Source organism: Magnolia sinica, chromosome 7 (genome assembly GCF_029962835.1).
Source record: "Magnolia sinica isolate HGM2019 chromosome 7, MsV1, whole genome shotgun sequence".
Taxonomy (NCBI): domain Eukaryota; kingdom Viridiplantae; phylum Streptophyta; class Magnoliopsida; order Magnoliales; family Magnoliaceae; genus Magnolia; species Magnolia sinica.
The window spans coordinates 84,190,080-84,212,205 of NC_080579.1; the positions used below are offsets into that span (position 1 = coordinate 84,190,080).

The 22,126-nt window shown below is 38.3% G+C and overlaps 1 protein-coding gene across 1 annotated transcript; it reads right to left on the reverse strand.

Moving 5' to 3' along the window:
• Nucleotides 1-529: 529 nt before the first annotated feature.
• Nucleotides 530-7,720, reverse strand: LOC131251578 (large ribosomal subunit protein uL3m-like). The gene is made up of 5 exons (XM_058252349.1): nt 7,237-7,720; nt 5,689-5,898; nt 2,046-2,150; nt 1,510-1,623; nt 530-1,022 (listed from the first exon to the last, which is right to left on the reverse strand). The coding sequence occupies exons 1-5, from the start codon at nt 7,564-7,566 to the stop codon at nt 849-851; spliced, it is 933 nt and encodes a 310-aa protein (XP_058108332.1). The 5' UTR covers nt 7,567-7,720; the 3' UTR covers nt 530-848.
• Between the last annotated feature and the right edge of the window lie 14,406 nt (nt 7,721-22,126).

Here is a 22,126-nt window from a genome sequence, read left to right on the forward strand (position 1 = left end):
GCCCGATACCACATAACTTATGGTAGTACAGGTACACCACTGAAGTGTGCTTCCATTTCAATAGTTGATTTTCTTTTTCTTTTTTTCTTACAAACAGGAAACTAACCCTGTTTGGTACCTAATCTGTACATGTGGGGCCAATGGTTGGTTCATCCCATCCATTGTTTTAATGGCCCCCATCTTGGATGAACCATGCCCAAAAAATATCTTCAGTTGGTCAACTCTAACCCTTTTTCTATTTTGGGCATGTAAATACATGGTTAAGAAGAAATGCACCAATAATCCACATTCAATGGTGAAAAGACAAGATTTAATAGTTAGAATCTTCTAATTTGAGAGATATTTTAGGCATGGTTCAACCATCAGATCAATGAAGGGACAAACCAACAACGGGCCCCACATGTACAGAATAGCTACCAAACAAGGAAGTTCCCTGTTGGCAAGGAACAGGAAACTCTGCCTCTACACAACAATCTAACAATCACTTTAACATGCATTCAAACAACGGATCCAAAATCATTTTTAAAAAAAATACGGATCCAAAGGCGAGACAAAATTCCAGTCCTCATTTTTCCATAAAGGAAAAAAATAAATAAATCCTGCAGAAATTTCAAATACCTTGATTCAAAATTACAAGCCAAAATGGACTCAAGAATACATTCTCTTCCCCTTTGTGTTCTTCTGTAAGGTTTTAAGTAATAGAAGCATCGAGCTACTAACCTCTCTCATGTGGTTATTGGATCATGAATCCGCCAACTATTCTCTCTAGATTCACATATGAGATCAAAGCTAGCTGATCTGGCAACAAACAGAAGACCAGCATTGCAAGAAATCACGTTCATGGTTTGTCAGTCTGCAGCCATGAATGGATCAGTTTCTCCAAGATCAGCAACCAGAGGTTCTAATTCAGAAGTTTCCTCGTCTGGTGGTGCGAAGTAAGTTGGAAATGGAAGCAACGAAATATCAGGTTTCTTGTAGACGGCATCCTTTATGAAGACAAAGTTCCCTTCAGCACCCGGAACCTGTAAAAAAGCAGGAAGAGATCCACAAGAAAAATGTGGGACCCAAAAAATCAAAAGGAAGCTACAGTGGGATGATACTGGGGCTTGGCTCCTATGACTGTTCACCACCATTTTAAAATGGCGGTGACTCCTCAATCGTGCACATGACATACTTGTACGGCAATCAAGACCGTCAAAATCACTAAACCAAATGTGAGTGGATCATACTGCAAAAATTACACCGAGGAGATGATACTACCCAACTGATTTGCACTTGGAATTTGGACCATTCACTATTTTATTTTTGACCATCCATCTATAGCCATCAATGGATGGTTAAGATTGCATGATCAGTCTGGTTTTAGATATGCTCCATCCACAATGTACAAGAGTGAGTCTAGCCCAGATGATATGATAGCATTTCCCCCATCTTTTATTTACTTTATTTATTTTTTTGCGAGAGAAGACAAAATCGGAGAGTTGGGGATAGTTGCAGAGAAGAACTTACTTGGCCTCGCACCCACATCAAGTTCCTAGCCGGGTCTATTTTGTAGACCCATACATTTTTAACTGTGCACTGTTTTCCTCCCATGCGCCCAGGCATTTTCTTGCCTTTGAACACCTGTTTAAGCATTAAAAAAATGATAATCTTTTAAGATTTACTTTCAGCAAGTTGAATGAGACACCAAGTTGTTTCCACCACTGGATTGTAAACTTCAAAGTTCCAAAACCCAGGTAAATATATAGTACATGGTGAGCACAATACTCACACCAAAGTACTGACTGAAGATAATGCCTCGAAGAAGCAAGTTTCTTGAGAGTATAATCCCCATGGATGCCAATGGGTCAGGCCTGGCCCACCAAAGGTTTATGGCCAGACTCCTGAAACTGATGGGTTGGATCTGAAGTTCATCACTGGTTACTAATCAGGCCAACCCAGGTCCGGACCACTGTGATAGTCATATCTTTTAAACGTATGTTTTCTTTCTACCACGTGCACGCGCACACACAGAGACATCTTTGCCTATCCATACAATATCATACCTTCCCAGGAGCATCTCTCTGACCGGTAGAACCAATGCTTCGATGGGACAGTGAAGCACCATGAGATGCGGGCATTCCAGAAAATCCATGCCTCTTCATCCCACCCTATTAATGAAGGAAAAAGAATTTATTTCAGCAGATAAAACAGATCTGATACGTGCAACTTTAAAACAATCAAGAAAAGCGTATGTTGTTGGAGTAATAGATCATAAGTGACAGAAAGCAAGTAAACACAAAAGGAAAAAAGAAAAAGAAACATATCCAACTACTTTTATTTCGATGTAGATACCTCAAGAGATGGAGTGTGCCTAATTGTTTTCTTTTTCTTTTTCTTCTTCTTTTTTTTTTTGGAAGGGTAAACCGGATTTTATTACGAAAAAATACTAGAAATTAGACCAATTTTTTAAAAAAGACTACAAAAAAAAAAAAAAAAAAAAAAAAGATTTCTTTTGTGGCTATGCATATTGCAGTTGATTAGATGGATAAATTAGAGAAAAAGTGTGCATAGGTAATCACAGAATATTTGGTGCACGATAAGAGAAAATACCATCTCACATGGATATCAGGAAGCTATGAATCTAATTTCAGGTAGCCAACTCTCATCCATATGACGGGAAAAACAAGATATACCCACAACTAAATCCCTTTTACTCTGTCTCCAAAAATAGGACCCTTACATATCAGAGAACCTAATAGAGCCACGGAAGGGAAACTCCCACCAGATCTACTTGTCAATACTAAGTTGACAGTATTTCCATAGGAAACATAACCAACTACTTTTACTTCGATGTAGACACATCCAAAGGTCCTAAATAAACCAGCTTCCCAGTTTAATTGGCTCAAAACTTACTAAGGGGGTGTTTGATTTTTCAATTCCTCGCTAAATACCAGTAAATAGCTCATTATTGTTATTTACGTCTGTTTGATTTACAGGGGGGCTATTTCCACCTTGAAACTTGGTCCAGAAAAGGTTGATTTAAATCGGTGGGGTCTACCGTGATGCATGTGATATATCAACACCGTCCATCTGTTTTACCTGAACATTTTAGGGCATGAGCCTAGAAATGAGGCAGATCCAAAGCTCACGTGGCCCACACCATAGGAAATCGCGATCATAAAAGGTTTTTAACGGTAGGCGTTCAACCCACTGTTTTGTGTGGCGTGGTCCACTTGAGCTTTGGATCTACCTCAATTTTGGATTCACGCCCTAAAATCATCTTGCAAATGGATGGACAACATGGATAAGCCACATATATCACAATGGGCCCCACATGAAATTCGCACCCTCCTTGATTTTAGTGTCTAAAAGCAAATAGTCATTGTTAGCATAGAAAAAAGTGCAGGAATTACCTTGGTAATTAATCATTGCCCATTTACATGTAAATACATGGGGGCATTGAAAAACAAACACCCCCTAATGATGCAGAAATTTAGTTACATTGTGGTTTCTTTGCACCAATCGAGTGGGACATGAATACAGACCATTTTAAACTCCATTCAGTTAGTGTCCTCCATGTCTCATCCTACATACCATAACAAACAAAGGATTGGTGTCACTTGGAAACCCATGGTTTGATTGTTCTACCCTGGAACCCTCATTTTCATCTTCACCACCAGACTAATAATGAAGGGAATGTATCATACTTCGCATTAAAAATGTCAATTCTCTTCCAAGGAAAGCATAGAGTTCCACTCCTATTGAAACCCTCATTTCCACAATTACTGGCTCAAGGTAGAATTGTCCGATATAGAAAACAGTAGAGGACTCAAAGCAAGATTAGGCATTGGCGGGGAAGATATTATGTAGCATATATTCTCTGAGTTCATGAATGAGGCAATAGTATGCTCCCAATTGAAAACTGAAATGATACATCAGTCAACAAAATAAGGCATTGGCTGTCTACGAGTGTAAAAAAGTGGGTTGTACGTATATAGGAGTTGGCATGCAAGTATTTATTTTGGAAAACCTGCGGTGCACCTTTTCTTTATATTTTGTTTGGGTTAAGTGTGGCTATAAATAAAGAATGAAGAGAGGAGTCAAGGTCCACTCTCTTTTGTCTCTCTTCTCTACTTCCTCTCTACCACAAAACATAACATGAGTCACATGACAAAGGTGTCCAGATATGGATTTCTGCATCTTCAAAATTAGTTTCCAGGGCCTGATGATATCAAACATTTGAGGTACAATGTTTACACATCTAGTACAATGGAATGATTCACAACTGCTTGAAAGCTTGAAATCCTAATGGTAAGTGTAGACTGCCCCTGCATTCATGATTACCACTGTTAAATTGTATGGGGAGATGTATTTGGAATGGTCACAATCACAGAAGATCTTCGCCGTCGTCTAAGCCTCTCCCAACTAATTTAGGTCAGCTACATAATCCTTTTCCACCATTCCACTCCAAGGGCCAATGCCATATTGTTCAGATTCATGTTGGGAGTTTTGGCATAAGTTTGACACCGGCTGCTAAACTAATGTAACCCTCTTTTTATCTGGGCTGGGGACCAGCAATGAGAGCATAGAACTCCCACAGACACAATGTAATAGACTATTACATAGGTTGATTACCATCAAGCGCTATCTAATAGTCTATTACTTTTTGTTCACACACGCACTCGCACCCCATTGGGATTTCACGACAATGGGAAATCGAACACATGACCTCGTGTTGGGACTCTTGTGAGTCTACCACCAAGGCATGAGTAAGGACCCTATCACATAGGTTGATAACAACAATTTGTATATAAAATAAAAAATAAAAAAATAAAAATCCCAAAGAAGATGCTTTTTTTAATGGTAATAGTGATATATTCATTAGAATGACAAGCAGTCATTACAAGACTACTGGCCGGATAAGAGGACTCACTAATGGACAGTTCTATTCCTTCCACGCTGACAAGGAAAACCCATTGCCCAAAACACCATATATCCTTTGCTTTCTGAAAAACTAAAGCTGCAGATTCTGTTTTGTTATTAAATGCCTGTTATTTCACTCTTTTCTTATTGACCACAAAAATGCTAGAGCCATCAAGTGCCACAATTGGCAAAGATGTTCATCAGAAGCAGAAAATAATTGGGATATACAACCAGAAGTAAAAAGATGCCAACTGCTGATGACCCACTGCAACAGTTCTAGAAGTGAAAATTCAACGATTGTCTCTCCTTTCCATGCAACTCAGAATCACATGGCTACTTTATCTAAAAACCGCAGAGGACATATGGGATAATGCTGTCAAGATTGGAAGATCCTAACCTTTGGATCAATGACCCTCAAAAAGATGGTTAAGGAGACAGTCCATATTCATAGCAAAATACTTCAACAATCAAAGGGTAGAAAACTTGAAAATATTCCAATGTTGGAAATTTTAGTGTTCTCCATCCACAGTGAGGCCAATCATATAAACGGTTTGGACCATTGAAACATGTGTACAGGATCCTTCGCATTAACAAACAGTACAATTGCTGCTGATCAGAACCCCAACAGATTCCTCCTTACCACAATCCAATTACATACGTCTATAGGGAATGATGCACAAAAGCAAAAAGAACGTAACAACATATTTATCTCAATAATAATGGTAGTATGGAAATTCAAGAGATAAAGAGTGAGAAACATGCACAAGTTAAGAATTTGGGTACCTGAAAACCTTTTCCCCGTGTGATTCCTGTGACATCAACATACTGGCCAGGAACAAAATGGCGAACGGTGATCAGAGTACCAACAGGAAGAAGTGCATCTTCTGTCACAGGAAACTCCCTCAACTTCCTCTTCAGAGGAACACCTTGAGCTCTAAAGTGACCCATTTCAGGTTTTGTCAAGTGTTTCACCTTTTTTTGCCCTGCCCCGATCTAGCTAACACCATAATGAAAACATTGCTCAAGATCCCACCACAACCCAAAAACATATAATGAAACAGTAAAAATAGCACCACAACTGAACAAACACTTGAAATCACAATAAGAACTCAAAAAATTTATCAAGAAGAAAAATAATCAAACACTTGATAAGCACCATAACAAATTTACCAGCTGACAATCTTATCCAAAATAAAAAAGATAACACGCTCACAACAAAACAAAAAGGTTAAACAATAAACACAGAGTTCACCACTTCCAACACATGCAAGATAATTATATTATTATAAATAAACACATCATAAGTTTATTTTTTATTTTGTCATGGTTCGGTGATCTAGAGCACTGGTCTGTTGGCCCACTTTGGATGAACCATCCCACAAATATCTTCCAGGTAGGAATGCCCTGGCCACCAGGGATTGTCCTGTCAAGGAAAATTGTGGCATGGTCCATTATCAGTGAGGCACACAAAGCAGCGGTATGGATCACTTACCATGGGTGATGGGTCCCGGTGGTGAAAAGTAAAACCCTGAGTACTCTGTGCATATCCTTAGGTCAAATCTTATAATTCTCAGTCCTCAACCAAAGTACATGCATAGTAATCAGGTTTTCAGTTTGTACAAGCAGGGCCCACAATTCAGTAATCAACAAGCAACCTGATGTGAATGGATCATGGCCCAAAAGCCTTCCACAATGGAAAATCACAGCCGGCAATCTTGGGCTTTTTCTCAGCTGAACATAGACTCTGCATTTCTCTTCTTAACCGTCTAGTTGTGGCACACATTGAAATAAACCATTGTCCTAAAGAAGAATCGTTCAGTCCATAGTCCATCCGCTGTGGGTTCCAAGAGATCAATGGTCCAGATCTCTGAACCATGGGCCCAGCTGTACAAACTGAAAATCCAAGTACAGAGAACATTATCTTGGGCCAAGGATCATATAATTCCTCACTGAAAAATATACCCAAAAACAGTTTGAGGCCAGCTGCATATGGGGCCCACCATAGTGCGTATATGGCATCCAACCTGTCCAGCAGTGCCACTCCATCTTGAGTGTTGGACGCCCCAAAAATCAGGCTGATCCAACCATCATGTGGGCCACCACCTGAATTTGGAGGTTTTCGGGTGTTTGTGAATTGTTTTCTATGGTGGCCCACCCAATAACTGGATAGGTCTTATTGAGGTATCCCATCGTCATGGTGAAACTCAATGAGCGGTTTGGATGGCATACATAAAACAAGGTAGGCTCCACACAGGAAATAGTGTATAAGCAGGTGATAATCAGAAAAGAAAAGCAGAGGGATGTGTATTTTTCACAATTCTTCAATCGTACCTGCAATGCCGTGATTCCTTCCTTCTCGATCGTCTTCACCTGCGTTATGATATTATCGTCCAACCAAAGGATCGAGATCGGGACCCGCTCCCCCCATTTGTCCCAGAGCGCGGTCATCCCGCACTTGACGGCGATCGCACCAGTACGTTTGGAGGTGGGCCGCATCACTCTCGGCGTCGCCTCGATGATCGTCGATGGCCCGTCGGCATCTGATTCATATGAAGACAGGAACTCTGCGCTGAAGTTCCTGAAATGGACGGTTGGATTTGCTCGCGAAAGGATGGATAGAGATCGGAGACGAGAGAGGAGACCTCTTGATGCGGCGGACATGGCGACTGATGGACGGGTGGGATTGTCAGGAGGAGGAAAGCGGGGGAAGAGAGGTGGAGAAAGGAGGGGAGGGCATGGTGTGCGCAGGTTAAGGGTTTTGGAGGGTGTACGTTTAAGGGTTTTTGGAGAAGTTCAAATGAGGGAGGCGTTTCTCTCTGTAGGGTTTTAGTCGCTGCTAGATGGAAATGTTAAAGCGCCTGGCAGGAAAATTACCGAATTGCCCATGATGTCCTCGATGGTATGTGTGAGGCCCACCATCTTTACTTTTACAATGCTGGGACCAGCTTCATATCGTACGGACGCGGATTTCTTCGGTGGCCCACCGTGATGTGTGTCCTTAATATCATCTGCATCCATCGTTTCACCGGCTTATGTTAATACGTGAGACCAACCTAAAGCCAATCCAAAGCTTAAGTAGGCTATGTCACAAGAAACCCCTGAATATTTTATGTTAAGAGGTAAAGTCTTTATTATTAAAAAGACGTTTTATACAATAGAATTAAATGATTAATATACACTTGTGATGTATGGGCCTACCATATTGTATATGGTATGTTCAATTTATCTGTCACGTGCCTCTTGGATACTCTCTTATGGCCCCACAGAGGGCTTAATTGATCATCAAATGGACCATACGAGAGAAAAGGATGGAACATCCACCACTAAAAACTTTTATATTACATTTGAGGCCCATTGTAATGAGTGGAGGACATCCAATTTGTCCAGTGCATGTATGTTTTAATGTTATCATATGGTGGAGAAAAGAAAAAAAAATCAAGTCATTTTTACATTATTTGCATATTTAAGGATTCATCGCTCCAATGTCTATGTGGTTTTATTACTTTATATATTGTAAATATTTTACAAGTTAGTCAAATACATAATTTACTTACTTATAAATGAATTATCACTTATAGGCCAAACAGATGTAAACAATTTACATTTAAAAAAATAAAAATAAAAATTAGAGTTTTTACAATTTAAAATTTTATAGGCATCCAAGCCATCTTTGAAGTTTTAATGACGAGTTCTCACCCAACCATTTCTATGAAATGGCCCATTGGAGGTTTGGATTGAATTGATTTATGAGATCACATCTTAAAATCAGTTGGCACAGATGATGGAAGTTGTTGTCACATCAAAATGGGCTCCGCAGAGCTATTTGTCGAACATGCTACATACAACAATGGACAAGGGATCGCTTTTTTTTCTTTTTTTTTTTCACACACACACCCCACACACTCACGCTAGTGGAATTTCACCACTTACGGGTACTTGAACCCTTGACCGGGAGTTGAAACTCCTAATACTGTACCACCCGAGCAAGAGTTAGGACCCTACAACGAGGGACCGCTTGGATGTGTGTGAAGTAGGGTTCTCAACAAGCTATAAGGCCCCTGTTGTCTTGAAGAAGGTATTATTAAGGTCATGCTATCCTAGACTTGTACTATTTTCAATTCATCAAACACTTGGAGCAAGCAAAAAGTAGTGAAGCATATGTATCAACATGTTGGGTCATATGGCATCCATGCCCAAACTAACCCGTTTGGTCATGCCGGATCCAAGTCTTGTCTAGGGCAACTCTCATTCTCCGAGTCTCAAACTTGGATTTGATTGGGATGAGAACCCATGGGATCTTTGAATGGACGATTCAAGTTAGTTTTGGACAAATGTCAACATTTACAGGTCAAATCACCTGATGGGTTGATTAGACTGTTTATGTTAGGATTGGCTACGACATGGTAGCAAAATCTCCATGAGAGAAAGTAAGGATCTTTGGTTATTCTTACAATAAAAAGAAATCCGAATTTGGAAAGTCATGAGTAACCTGTGGAAGTTAAGCCCAATGGGTTACAACGAGGATGCATGCATCACATACTCAGTGCACGTAGAAAATTTAGTTGTTCGTAAAATAAAAATAAAAATAAAAATAAGGCCTTATGATTAATTAAGGAGGTGATTTGAACAAAACAGGGTCACAACCAGCTATAGGTTTAGCCAACCCACCATGGTGAGCTGCATAAGGCGTACAGCCAAAGACATCCACAACGTAGAATAATGGGCGAGGGAGATGGCATTGTTCTCCGCGTCTTTCTTACGAGCATTGATCTCTTTTCGACCGCTCTTGGAAGAGCTCGATCCAGGAGTCGATGAACTCACCGGATCAAGCTCATGAGAATTGAGGCAGATTCTCACAGCATAGATGCGCTCGGTCTCTTTGATATCTTCATCTAGATCTTTATGCTGGACTTGGAGAGTTCGCAGCACCATCTTGTTGAAGTGATGATGTTGATTTCAATGGAGACGTTGATTCCAATCAGTGTCATAGAGGTTAGAGAGATTGACAGCCTCTTTGTAGACGATGACTTTCTCCTATGTCACGTCAGATGATTGAACCCAAGGGTTAACAACTCCAAGTGGAAGGTTGCGATATAGTAATAACTCGATGAGATCGAGGTTGAATCCTCTGGGAATGAGGAACACAACCCATAATTAATCTAAAGGTAACAGTTTGTTTCAGATTTTAATCTACCGAGTTAAAAATGGTTTTAAAACAAATAATAAAATGACTAAGGATTTAGGAATCCACTTATAACAATCACAATATAATATTTACTGATTTAACTTTTGTAACTCAATTTGAATCGAAGCTCTATCTTATCAAATTGGAAAATAATTATATTAAATCAATTATCAACACCAATAAAAATATGAATTCAATTGAACGACTTTCTCATAAAACACTCGGCCATCAATCATCGGGAATCAAAAATGTCTAAAGCACCTTTAGACGACAATAGATCAATCAATTATACAGACTGGTTCATTCTCTAATTCGGGCTTAAACAATTGTTAAATCAAAACATTCATTATAACCGTAGTGCATAAGAAATCTAGAAATATACAACTCAAAGACTTTAAAGTAAAATTTAGATCAACTCAATATACTATCATCATTCAAATCCATTATTTGGTGCATCAAATAAACTAAATAATGTAATTAATACAAGCTTTATCCCTTAGCCTTAGCTAAAAGATTAGCTTAGCGTGATAACATTTTAGAACAAACAAAAATAAAAGATCTACTACAACTAGTAAAGAAATTAAAACGAAAGAACGTTGTCGGCGCTCTACCTAAGCCTTTTCTCTCTCTCCAAATCCTAGAAGATACTTATGAATGTCCTAAACAGCTTCTTAAATAGATTATGAACTCCATCTTTTTGAATCGATATGGAAATTTCGTAAATCGAATTTTAATTTTTGCAGTCGCTCGCACCGTTAATGACATCTCACTGGTATCTAACTCCCATTGAACCTCTATCGATGGCATCAAAGATCTCCTCGAGGGATTGAGTAGAAACACAAAACTGTCCAGCAATGGCTTTTCAAAATTCAGAAGTCTGTTGATAGCATCGAAGATACTTTGTTGGCATCGAGTAATGAGTCCCTTTTTCTGAAAAATCCTAGAATTCCTCGTTTTATACCCGATGACATCGACCTCCAATCGAAGTCCACTCGATGGCATCAAAGATCACTCGATGGGATCAAAAACCTCTGAACTTCTTGTGATCTTTACTACTTTAAATCTTTCGTTTTCTTCATTTTTTTGCTCTTTATTTCTTTTATCCTTTAAACTATAAATCCTCATTCATGACCTTGGAATTTTTAATTTTTCATTATTTTCTTTTAAGCTCTAATTCCATCACTTTAAGCACATATTCATCATCCGTTCTCAAATCACCGCACATGCATAAAACACATATAAGTATATCAAATTAACTCTCAAATTCATGAAAAGCGAATGCATTTGAAAGGATAAATATGCAATATTTAAGTCTCAATACAAGAGTAACTAATTTTTAAATATTGGATTTGGTTAGGAAGAAAGTCATGAGACTTTTAAGTTTTGTTAGAACATCTAAAAGCTCTTTTAGGAGTTCGTTGGTATTGGCGACCACCTTCAAGTCATGGACAAAATGGTAAAGATCATATTGAATGTTGGAATGCACAAAAGACTTCAAATCATAAGTAAAAAATTTTCTTGAGGAAACTTTGAGCCCGAGCGAAAGGAGAAAGAATTCTGCAAAAGGCATGTTGCTAGGAACTTATGAAAGTGTTGGGAGATTGGGGACTGAGAAGTCTAGATGCGCGTGGAAAATGAAAGATTCAAGTGTTTTTTATATAAGCACACAGGGGAAAGATTTTGTCTGCATTCTATGCATAGTGACGAATGGGATGCCCAATAATGGCATGTAATATGTTTCCTAGTGAGTCATAGCGTGCAACCACGACAGTTGTTATTATCGAAAACGGTACATATGACTCCTCATTTCCATGCCACATCACCAGAGCAATTATTACTTTTAGCATACAAGCAGAAAAAATGCTAAGTATCGAATGGTCAAGACAGAGAAAATTAAAAGTGGCACTCTGGCCGATTTCATTTATTAAGACGGTTATACAGGTTAATGTAAGAATAAAAAATCAAAATAAGAAAAAACCAACCATTTTCTCTTATATCTTGAATTGCCTGGCTTCTTGATGATCGAGAGCGGTTTGAGTTTTCAAAGTTGTACCATAGCCTGACCAACAGAAGAGGCATTGTCTCAAACGAAGGTGACCAATGTGCTAACTTTGATTTTCTATTGTCTCTTGATTCTTGCCAATTCCGCATGGCTATTCTTCAACATCCCTAGCTTCTCCTCCAATACTGCAATTTGAGAGGCAATATCGGTCATTACTATGTTTGAATCCTTTATTTCAGCATATGCAACAGAAAGTTGTTCTCCAGTAGAAACTTCATTCACTATAAGGGTTTTGACCGGATGCTCATCTTGAATCCCATCGTCCATAGCATTGATGTCTTGATACTCTTGCATTAAGTATAAGAACTCGTGAAGTACAGGCATCTTGGCTAAGGGAGCTTCATCCGAGCGAGAGAATAGTTGATAACATAAATGAGAAATGTAGGTCTATCGATTGACCCTGTAGAGATGATTTCAGCAGCCACCGAGCGTATGAGAGATCGTAACTTATCTTGAAGTTGTTGCAGTTTGAAAGAAGTTGCTAGAGACTCGCCCATTGTAATGTCATTATTGAGTACTTGACCAAGGTAGGAGAGTACTTATTCGACCAATAATATTTCCTCAGATGTTGAAGGAGGTTTTGTTGTCATTCCGACCGGTAGAAGTACAACTTCATATGGTTACCTTGATGGTGCGACGATGTCATCAGTTAAAAGGAGTTTTAGTAAGCTCTTCTTAGCCAAAAGCATAAATGATCGGCCGAGAAGGCTTTATTTCCTTTTTTTCCTCGTCTATGACCAAAATCCATTTGTCTGATGTGATAGGGGCAGGGTGTTCAGGAGGTAGAACTAGATGATTGGTTAATATAGGTACAGAGCGAGAAAACGCAGTCCTCCGAGAACTTTGTGGCATCACCACAATGGGCTCGTTTATCGTCCTGATCAATAGCGGCCGAAAAAGCCTCAAAATAGATGATAACACAAAATGCTCTATTGATTGAACGGTTTTTGTGTTTTCATGAGTTTGATCATCAAACTAAGCGATATCACTTGCCATCACTTCAGAAATCAGTAACATCAAATTCCATCATGGGAGATCCAGGTATATTCATTGTAACAGTATTAACGACTAGTAATTATAGCTGAGGTTGTGGAATTGTTACATGAACTACCTATTTTTCAGCGGCCAATAGCTCTCTTGTCACTGCATATGAGGCCAAGGAAATATTAGAGAAAATAAATAAGGTAGAAAAAAAGTTAAAAGAAAGAGAAAACAAAAACATGCACCTAAGTTAGAATGGATAACAATTATAGAATATCGGTTGATCATTAGTTGAATTTTAGAATGATCGTCGATAAGTATCACCAGAGGCGTAGTAAAAGTAAAAAAAAGTGGTGGATTGAGTTGGTAAGGTATCAAATAAAAGTCGAAAGAAAGGTTGGGATTGTCTGATCTTTTCATTTCTTTTCTCCATTTATTCAAAGCTTTATTATAATGAGCTTCTTTATGCTTCTTATGAGCTTCTTTATTTTCGAAGAATAATCCAAGGATGAGAGTGCAGGCCAAAACTTTATTTTGTAATATGTTATAATGGCACAAACAACCTTGACTATAAAAGGGATACCTAAAGTCATTGATACAACTTTGCCGCTTTTTCTAGTCACTACCAGAGGATTTATTGGTGCAGCTTTAACAATCGGAGGAATGCAAGGTTTAGAAGTAGGACCTGGAAGAGGTCTAAGATTAGCAATCCTCTTAAAGATTAAAGTAGCCATTGACGGTGGCGAAGGCTAAGCTGGAGGAGTGTCTCAGACAGAGTTTCCAGCTGACACCTTTTGACATTTTTATTTAGGAATTACTGGATCAACCACCTTTATTATTATTGAAGGGAGGCGGTTGGAGTGGCCAACATCATTTTTCTTGACTGTGTCGTTCTTTGATTAGGAGATGTAGCCGACGTAGTCGTCTTTTTATTACAATCGGTTGTTGATTTATTCTTCTCAATTGTCAGTTTCTCTATCCTTATTGCAAAAGAAAAGATTCAGTCGATGATAAGCTCGATGAATTCAATAACCAATTGATTATAATAATTTGCCCACCATTTACAGAAAGTGTACATCCGATGAGGACAACTCGAGAAGATGGGAGGATCAAAGGCTGTGCACATCATCTCAAATTTATTGTCGAGAGTATAAAAAATTCCAACTGAATCTACTAGCGTGCGCTCATAAGGAGTTTGTTTGCAAGTTACATGAGTGAATGGATAAGGAATACATTAAGCGAGGCCGAATTGGCAAGCCAGGAGATTGAGGCAGTACTGCTCAACCCCTACCTTAGCATCGACACCTATCTCCACGGTGTTGCCATAGGGAAAATCTCTGCAAATGAGATAACTTTCCCAAGTCTAGTCCCAGAGCTCTTTTATCTCAATATTGGTTGTCTCATATTCATTTGTAAACAAAACCGAGCCAAATTCTTTATCGTTAAAATAACAAAAAAAATTATTGAGTTTATTTAAGTGAAAGGAAAATTTTCATATAATCAACAACTAAATAAGAGGCTCTAGGGTGACAGATGTTACAGTGGTCATAGGAAGGAAAAGCATATGGAGGTGGAATATGATTCACGAGAGCATAGTAGAAGTATTCATACAACCACACCTGGAGACAATAGAGAGGTCATCCATTGTGGTAAAAAAAAATCATTGGTCATTGCATCAAACATGCTATGATACAAGTGGCCAAGCATGAATGAAGCAAGAGCTAGATGTCATCCTCTGGCTAGCGCCTCGGCAAGAAAAACATACTCTTTAGTGATCTAAACAACGTTCACGCAAAGCAAATAACGACAAATCCATATCAATAGGAATGTCGTATGCTATTGGTCATCAATGACTTCATGAAATTTGTGTTGAGTGGATAAGAAAGAAGAATAAGTTCGCCCATTCTTGTCCGTAAGGTCGAAGTAGTGCTCATCGTCTTGGGCAAAGTTGGGATAGACTGAATCTCTGAAAGAAATGAGATGAGTGAAAGCACAAATATCCATTTTGTTGGACTCATGGGACCACATCCGAAATGAAAGGTGATGGTCTATTAGTTCTAAAAAGTTGAAGCAACTGTGAGGAGAGAAGTATCAGTTGTATACCCATATAATAACAAATTGATACATTCATAGTGGCTAACAAAAAAGTGTGAACTGACAATGGGGTGTACTAACAAGCTAACCAAAAAAAAAAAAAGCTTGTTGCCATGAATCATCATGTAGTCTGGATACACAATCAAACCATTCTTACCATCCTTTTCTAGGTCTTGGCTAGGATCTCAAGATTTTAAAAATGGTAATAGGATCTGGAAGGGATTCAGACTGAAGAAGAAGTTTTTCGCATAGACAACCAATGAATAATAAGTATATGGATTGGATCTATTCGGGAATAGTGTAACATCTCAAAATTTTCGCAACCCGAGTACATACTCGTGCCGGAGAATTTCGGGTGTTAATAATGTCATTTGAGTAAAAGAATTCAACAAATTATTAAATGCCCTCTCAATGGAAACTTATTACATTATCAAGTTTGCAGTGGAAATATAAAATTATCTTCTTATTCATTCAGTATAATCTTCTATAGGGAGATGGTCCTCTAGGTCTTCAATTTATTCATCATTTGCATTATTTGTACGGTTGGAGAAGGTCAATACCCTACTCACAGTGATAGTTATTCTTTAAGTTTAACAATAATTTAAGAGATTCATAAAAGTAATGTAAGGGTTCTGATATATCTCATACTCCACCACTACGAGAGGTATCAGTATGCGCAACCAATATGTATATCAATACATACTTATCAAAGTATGTGTGGTTCATCATACGTAGTGATCATCACAATGTGGAATATAATTTATAGAAAACCTAATTCGCCCCACATCCCATAACTATAGAGATTCGCCGGTGTGTCCAACATTAACGTGGATTTATGCGATATCTCAAGGCGACACAACAATGCGATTATGAGATTTACGTGACACGATGTGCTCATGGAGTGACTATTTGCGACATCCAATTCTGAAAAATGATGTAACACGCATGGTAATTTACTTACATCAATTATGTACCACGCCAATCAACCTACAAAATTACGTGTCGACCAAGAGGGCCGCTACCCGTAAGGCATTATATCCACGATAAATATTTGAATCACTAGTTGCGATATCTTTAATACATCACTTGCATCGATAGAAAAATGATTTGTATCATGGCAGTTTTAGAATTCCAAGAGACATATGCCCAAGCCATAAAGGGAGGAAACACACGGCTAACATAATAAAAGATAAGAGTAGCAATAAACTAACTCAACAAAAGAGAAGAGTAGCAATGACCAACTCAACAAAAGAGGAGAGTAGTAAGGGCTAACTTAACAAAAGAGGAGAGTAGTAAAGGCTAACTCAACAAAATTCGTAAAGGCAACGGCAAGACTTGTATCTATCGTCTTACATAAATTAATAAAGAGTACACATAATTAATATCATGTCATAATTCTTAAAGGATAAATAATTATTGGTGGTAAATTAAATAATTGCAATGAAAAATCATAATAATATGAAAGCATGTAAAAGGCAAGATAAATCATATTAACTTAAATTAATGTGAGCTTAAAGGAATTTCTAATCTTAGACTTAGGTATAAACCCTAGGTAGATATTCGTGTAGGAAAACTTTTACATGAAAAACTTTCACATGAATCACGACATCGCTTGAGTAAGAGGGAGACACCATGCATATAGGGAAGAAAGAAGGCGTCTAGGCTTCTCTCTCTCTCTCTCTCTCTCTCTCTCTCTCTCTCTCTCTCTTTCTCTCTCTCTCTATCTCTCTCTTTCTGAGTGTTGGCAAGCTGGGCGTGTGATAGGAGAGGGGAACGCACACTCCTTTTTAAAAGGAGTGGGCGTGTGAGAGGGGTGTGTTTCACATCCCACTTGGATTGAGTTTCTCCAATTTTTCTTTTTCTGATGATCTTTCTTTAAATCTAATTCGTCCATTATGTCAGGGTCGTCAATTAGAGCCGGGATATATGATTTTTTTTAGTGATTCAAAATTTAGATTGCCACATCTTGAAAATTCTCCTAACGGGTGTCAAAACGAACTTAATCTCAATAAACGGTCCACACTTGATGATCAGGGCTTAATTTTGGAGAAAATGTGTAGTCAAGATAGGCAAACGATTGGACAAAATTTGGTAGTTGATCGATGGTGAAAAAAGTTTAAATTTAAAATTTTACCTTTTTTACCAAAATGAAGGAACTGACTTCAACCTTCAACGATGTAAGATCATAGATCGGGGCCTAAATTTTGTATAACCTCATAGTCATATGAGACCAGAGTATGGTCCAAATTTGAGTTGTGATGGACGAAAGAAAGTGGTTAAATCGGAAGATCCAAATTTATAAGGAGTTGGTAGGCCTTAACGGAATAACTTCGCACCTAAGGAAAAGCCTACCAAAGTGGGGTCTTTATATTTTATACTTGGTCCATATGATGGGCAATATAAGTCGTTTATATGAATAAAAATATCCTACTACAACTATCCATAAGGTTTCTTCACTTGATGGACACCAAAATCAACAATTAAGGGGCTGATTTATCAATTGAGTCACTTTTACAATGATCTAAGGGCCAAAATTTGATATGTATAGTTAATTTATGATACATAGATATGATTAAAATTTCACATTAAATGGATCGTGGGAACCATGTGATCTAAAATTCAGGGATCTAGGTTAATGACATTTTCGTAATTATTGCTAATATAAGAGTTTTGAAAAATCTAATAGTTCTACATATTTGTATGAACTTTTTAAAATAATTATTACAAAAGAATTTATAACTAAATCACTGTGAATAAGGAATTATTCACCTAACTAATTAAGGGAATGTACATATATCAATCAACATAATAGATAGTCAGATGACATGTTAAAAATAAAAAAAACTTAATGGTTAATATTCTGATCATGTATGTAAGTGGGTGTACGGTCAGTTTTGTAAATAGATGATTACAAGTAAGTTTTTAGAGTGATCAAGAGGTAGAACATGTATACTATTAGATTCAAGTAACTTGTTCATATGTATAAGTTTATCAGATTGTAGTTTTGATGGTGGGTTAAGCATATTCATAAGTGGTGAACGAGATGAATGGATTAGAATCTCAATTTGATATGTGTACAAGTGAATGCTGAGATCAAGTATATAGTTTACTATGATCAAGTGATCCAAACTCAGAGTAGACTGTTAGATATATTTACCTAGTGGTGAATAGTTGACTAAACGGTTGATTATGATGGACAAGTGAGAATACTTAGGTATATGATGATCCTATCTCAAAATCAACGGTCAGATGACTTGATCTATGAATGGAGATTATTCTCAGCTGTCAGATTCATGTTGGAGAATGGATGTAAGGTTAGGATAGTTAAATTGGTATTGTACACATGTACATAGTAAGTTAAATTTCATGGTAACACCCGAGAACTTTCAATATTCAGGTATTGAAAAATTCATGGTGTTACAAACAGTTTTAGGATGAAAAGATGGGCCGAGGGTAAGGAATGATTTATCTAGTTCAACTAAAGTGTCAAAAGTAATGTTATTAAACACCATATCAAACAAAAAAACTTCTAGTTCTCTCAGAAAATCTTATTGATAATAAGTTAGAGCAACAAAAGAAGAAAAAGTAGTCATGGAGGATTGCAAGGATTTCGAATAGGAAATGAAACTTCAAAAGGAGAAGCGTGAAGAGCAAGAGTCGTAAAAAGGAAAAATGGATTCCAAATCATGTATATATCGGTCATTGACATGTGCACTAATGAAAGGATAATCATGACTCCTCGTACGATAGATTGCGTGAAACATGTTATAATGACAGCCACAGAAAAGGAACAAAACCACCTTTTGGTTTTTGTTTCGGTCGAATAGGATCAATGAGGAATTGACACGTGACAAGATGACTGATTACATTTATTGTATTGGACAAAGAGCCACCTACGCTTTCACTTTTTTTGCCCAAATGAGAAGTGACACGGGGGTAATTAAAGGTGGGCAGGATCCGACCCGACTCGTTAGATCCAATTCAACCCGAACCAAAAGCCAAGGTCGGGTCGGATCGAGTAGACCCACTCGAATCTGATGCCAAATCGAGTCGAGTTCGGGTCATGTAGCGATTCGATTCGATCCGGACTGAAATTGGGTAGTATAAAGTTAGATTTTACTCTTTTTTTTTCTTTTACCATTCCTCTACCTGAACCCTAACCCTACCCGCAACCCAAGCCGACTTCCTCTCCTTCCCTTCTTTCTCTCCCAATTTCCCTCCTCTCCTTCTTTCTCTCCTCCTTTCTCTCCCTCTTTCTCTCCCTATTTCTCTCTTCTCCTCCTTTCTCTCCCTCTCTCTCCCGATTTGCCTCATGTTTCCTTTTTAGTACCAGAGTGTCCAACTCGGCTTGACTCGGCCTAGTCTGAATCAACCGGACAGACTCAACTATATTCAACCCGGTTTCCCTAACCGAGTCGGACTCGATTTGGGTCAGGCCAGTAAGGAATCTGTTCGAATCGAATTAGCCCTGGTGAACTCGTCCCGAATCGAATTGAGTTTGGGTCGGGTACTTGCAAAAACCGAATCAAGTTGAGTTGGACCTAATTTGGTCCGACTCAACTTGATGCCCACCTTTAGGGGTAATGTTGTACCCTATTTATGTTGTTCCTAAGATAGCTAATTAGAAAAGGTCATGCGTCATTGCACGGGAAATATATAACGTACAGACGATTTTCAAAGATATTTAGAGCATTTTTTATGGAATCACAGTTGGCACAGGTTGGGATGGTACATGTCAGTTGATGATAGGGCACAACTGAAAAGTTTAAGAGGCGAAAAGCAGTCTGTAATGTCTCAGAAAAGTTCGTACAAAGACCCGAGTACCATCTCAGGCAGAAATCACTAAGGACCAAATCCTTTAAAAATTAGACGAGAATTATCTAGTGCTAAACCAGATTACCTGTGAAATTAGTACTGATCACTATAAACACAAATTGTAAGACTCAAAACATGTAGAATCGTTAACGCTACTTTACCCTGAAATCTAGAATCAATCTCTAAACCCGTTTGCTCTCGGGAGCACCTTGAAACTCAATATCGGACCTAGACCGCGCGTCGACAGTCCGATTATCACGAAACCATACGGTTAGGACCGCATTCCTGGACTTGACAACCACCTCAGAAATCAAGTCCTAATAGTATCCATAAACGCACAACTTGAGCCCGGAGCGAAGTGGGTGAGAAACATGAATATCTTTGGAAAATGAACTGGGACTTAAGTGAATTGAGTCATTTCACTTGCAGACCAAATCTAAGGATTCAGACCGTCAGAATCTAACCCAATTATATCCTCGGATTAGGAAAAATTTCCAACACATGTCAGTGTACTTGTGGCCCTGATCGAGTATTGGTGACCGTTGAACTGAAACTGTTCTGCCACGGTCGATCTGTAAATCCGATCCGACCGAAAACTTAGCTTGACCTAAATCCAATGTCGAGAAGCTTAAGTCCTACCACACGCAAAAAAGGGGCCTCCAGAAGTGCTCCGTTGAGCCAAAACATATGGGTTTTGGCTATAACCTAAGTATACCATGGCCCTGGGGCTATTGAGCTCATGTTTGAGCCTATATAAGTGCCTTAAACCCTCTCTCTCTCTCATTCCATACAAATTTGGAAAACCCTAAGAGAGAGAAGAGAGAAAAGAGAAGGAAAGAGGGAGAAAGTGAGAGAGAGAGTCGGCACTTCTTCCTGGGATTCAATCCCATTACTCCACGTGCTTATCCACCATTCTTGTATCGCTATTCGAGCAATTTCGATCCTGTTCTTAGGTAAGAAAACCTAACCCTAAGCTGTTTTAGGGTTTCAGATAGTGTAAGTGATAAAATAGTTAACCTAATTCATGCCAAAGGTTGTAATTCTGCTGTTGACAAAGACTTAGTATCTAAAGTGAATTCGTTACGCATTTACCGGCGTAAGGTGCAGACTATAAATGTTTAGGTTATGGTTTTCAAGGCTTTCAATGTCAGTTAATGATTTATGACTGACTTGAATACTACTACATGCTTAGATGCGATGTTTCCCGCACTTTACACATATATATGAACTATGTTGAATATAGTGAAATCCATGTGTTTGTTGATATGCTTGAATAAATATGGAATTATGATTCGTGCTGCCATGATTATTGATTGTAAATGCATGATCGTTGTATACGTGGCATCTCCTTTGTGAAAGGATTTACTATAATATGTGTTTTAACTAAGTTATTACATGTATGTTATATGTGCAGTCTAAGTGTTTGATGAAATGCCTGAATGTGAAAATGCTTGTTTAAATGCATGTAATGAGGGTGTTGGGATAGGATTCTCAATCCCTTTAACTATGGTTATAGTATCTGTAATATCCTGAAAAATTCCGTGCAAAGACCCAAGCACCACCTCAACCAGAATTTTCTTAGGACTCAATCCTTTAGAAATTAAACATGAATTAATTAGCGTTAAACTCGATTACCTATAAAATTAGCACCAATCACTTTAAATACGATCTGTAAGACCCAAAACCTGTAGAATTGTTAGCTCTACGTTACCCTGAAATCTAGGATTCAACGCTAAAACCAGTTGCTCTCAGGAGTACTTGGAAACATTGTATCGGACCTGGACCGCACGTCGAAAGTCCGATAGCGATAAACTTAGACAATTATGATCACCTTGTTGGGCTTGACAATCACCTCGAAAATCAAGTCCAGATGATGTCCTGAGACGATTTGCATGAGTCCGGAGTAAAGAGTGTGGAAAGGTGAAATTCTTTAGAAATTAAATATGAATTTAAGAAATCTGAGTCGTGTCGCTTGTGCGCCAATTTTAAGCATTCTGACCGTTGAATTTTGACCCAAATTCAGCCTCGGATCAGGAAAAATGGCCCACACATGTCAAAGTGCTTGTGGCCCTGATCGAGTTTCG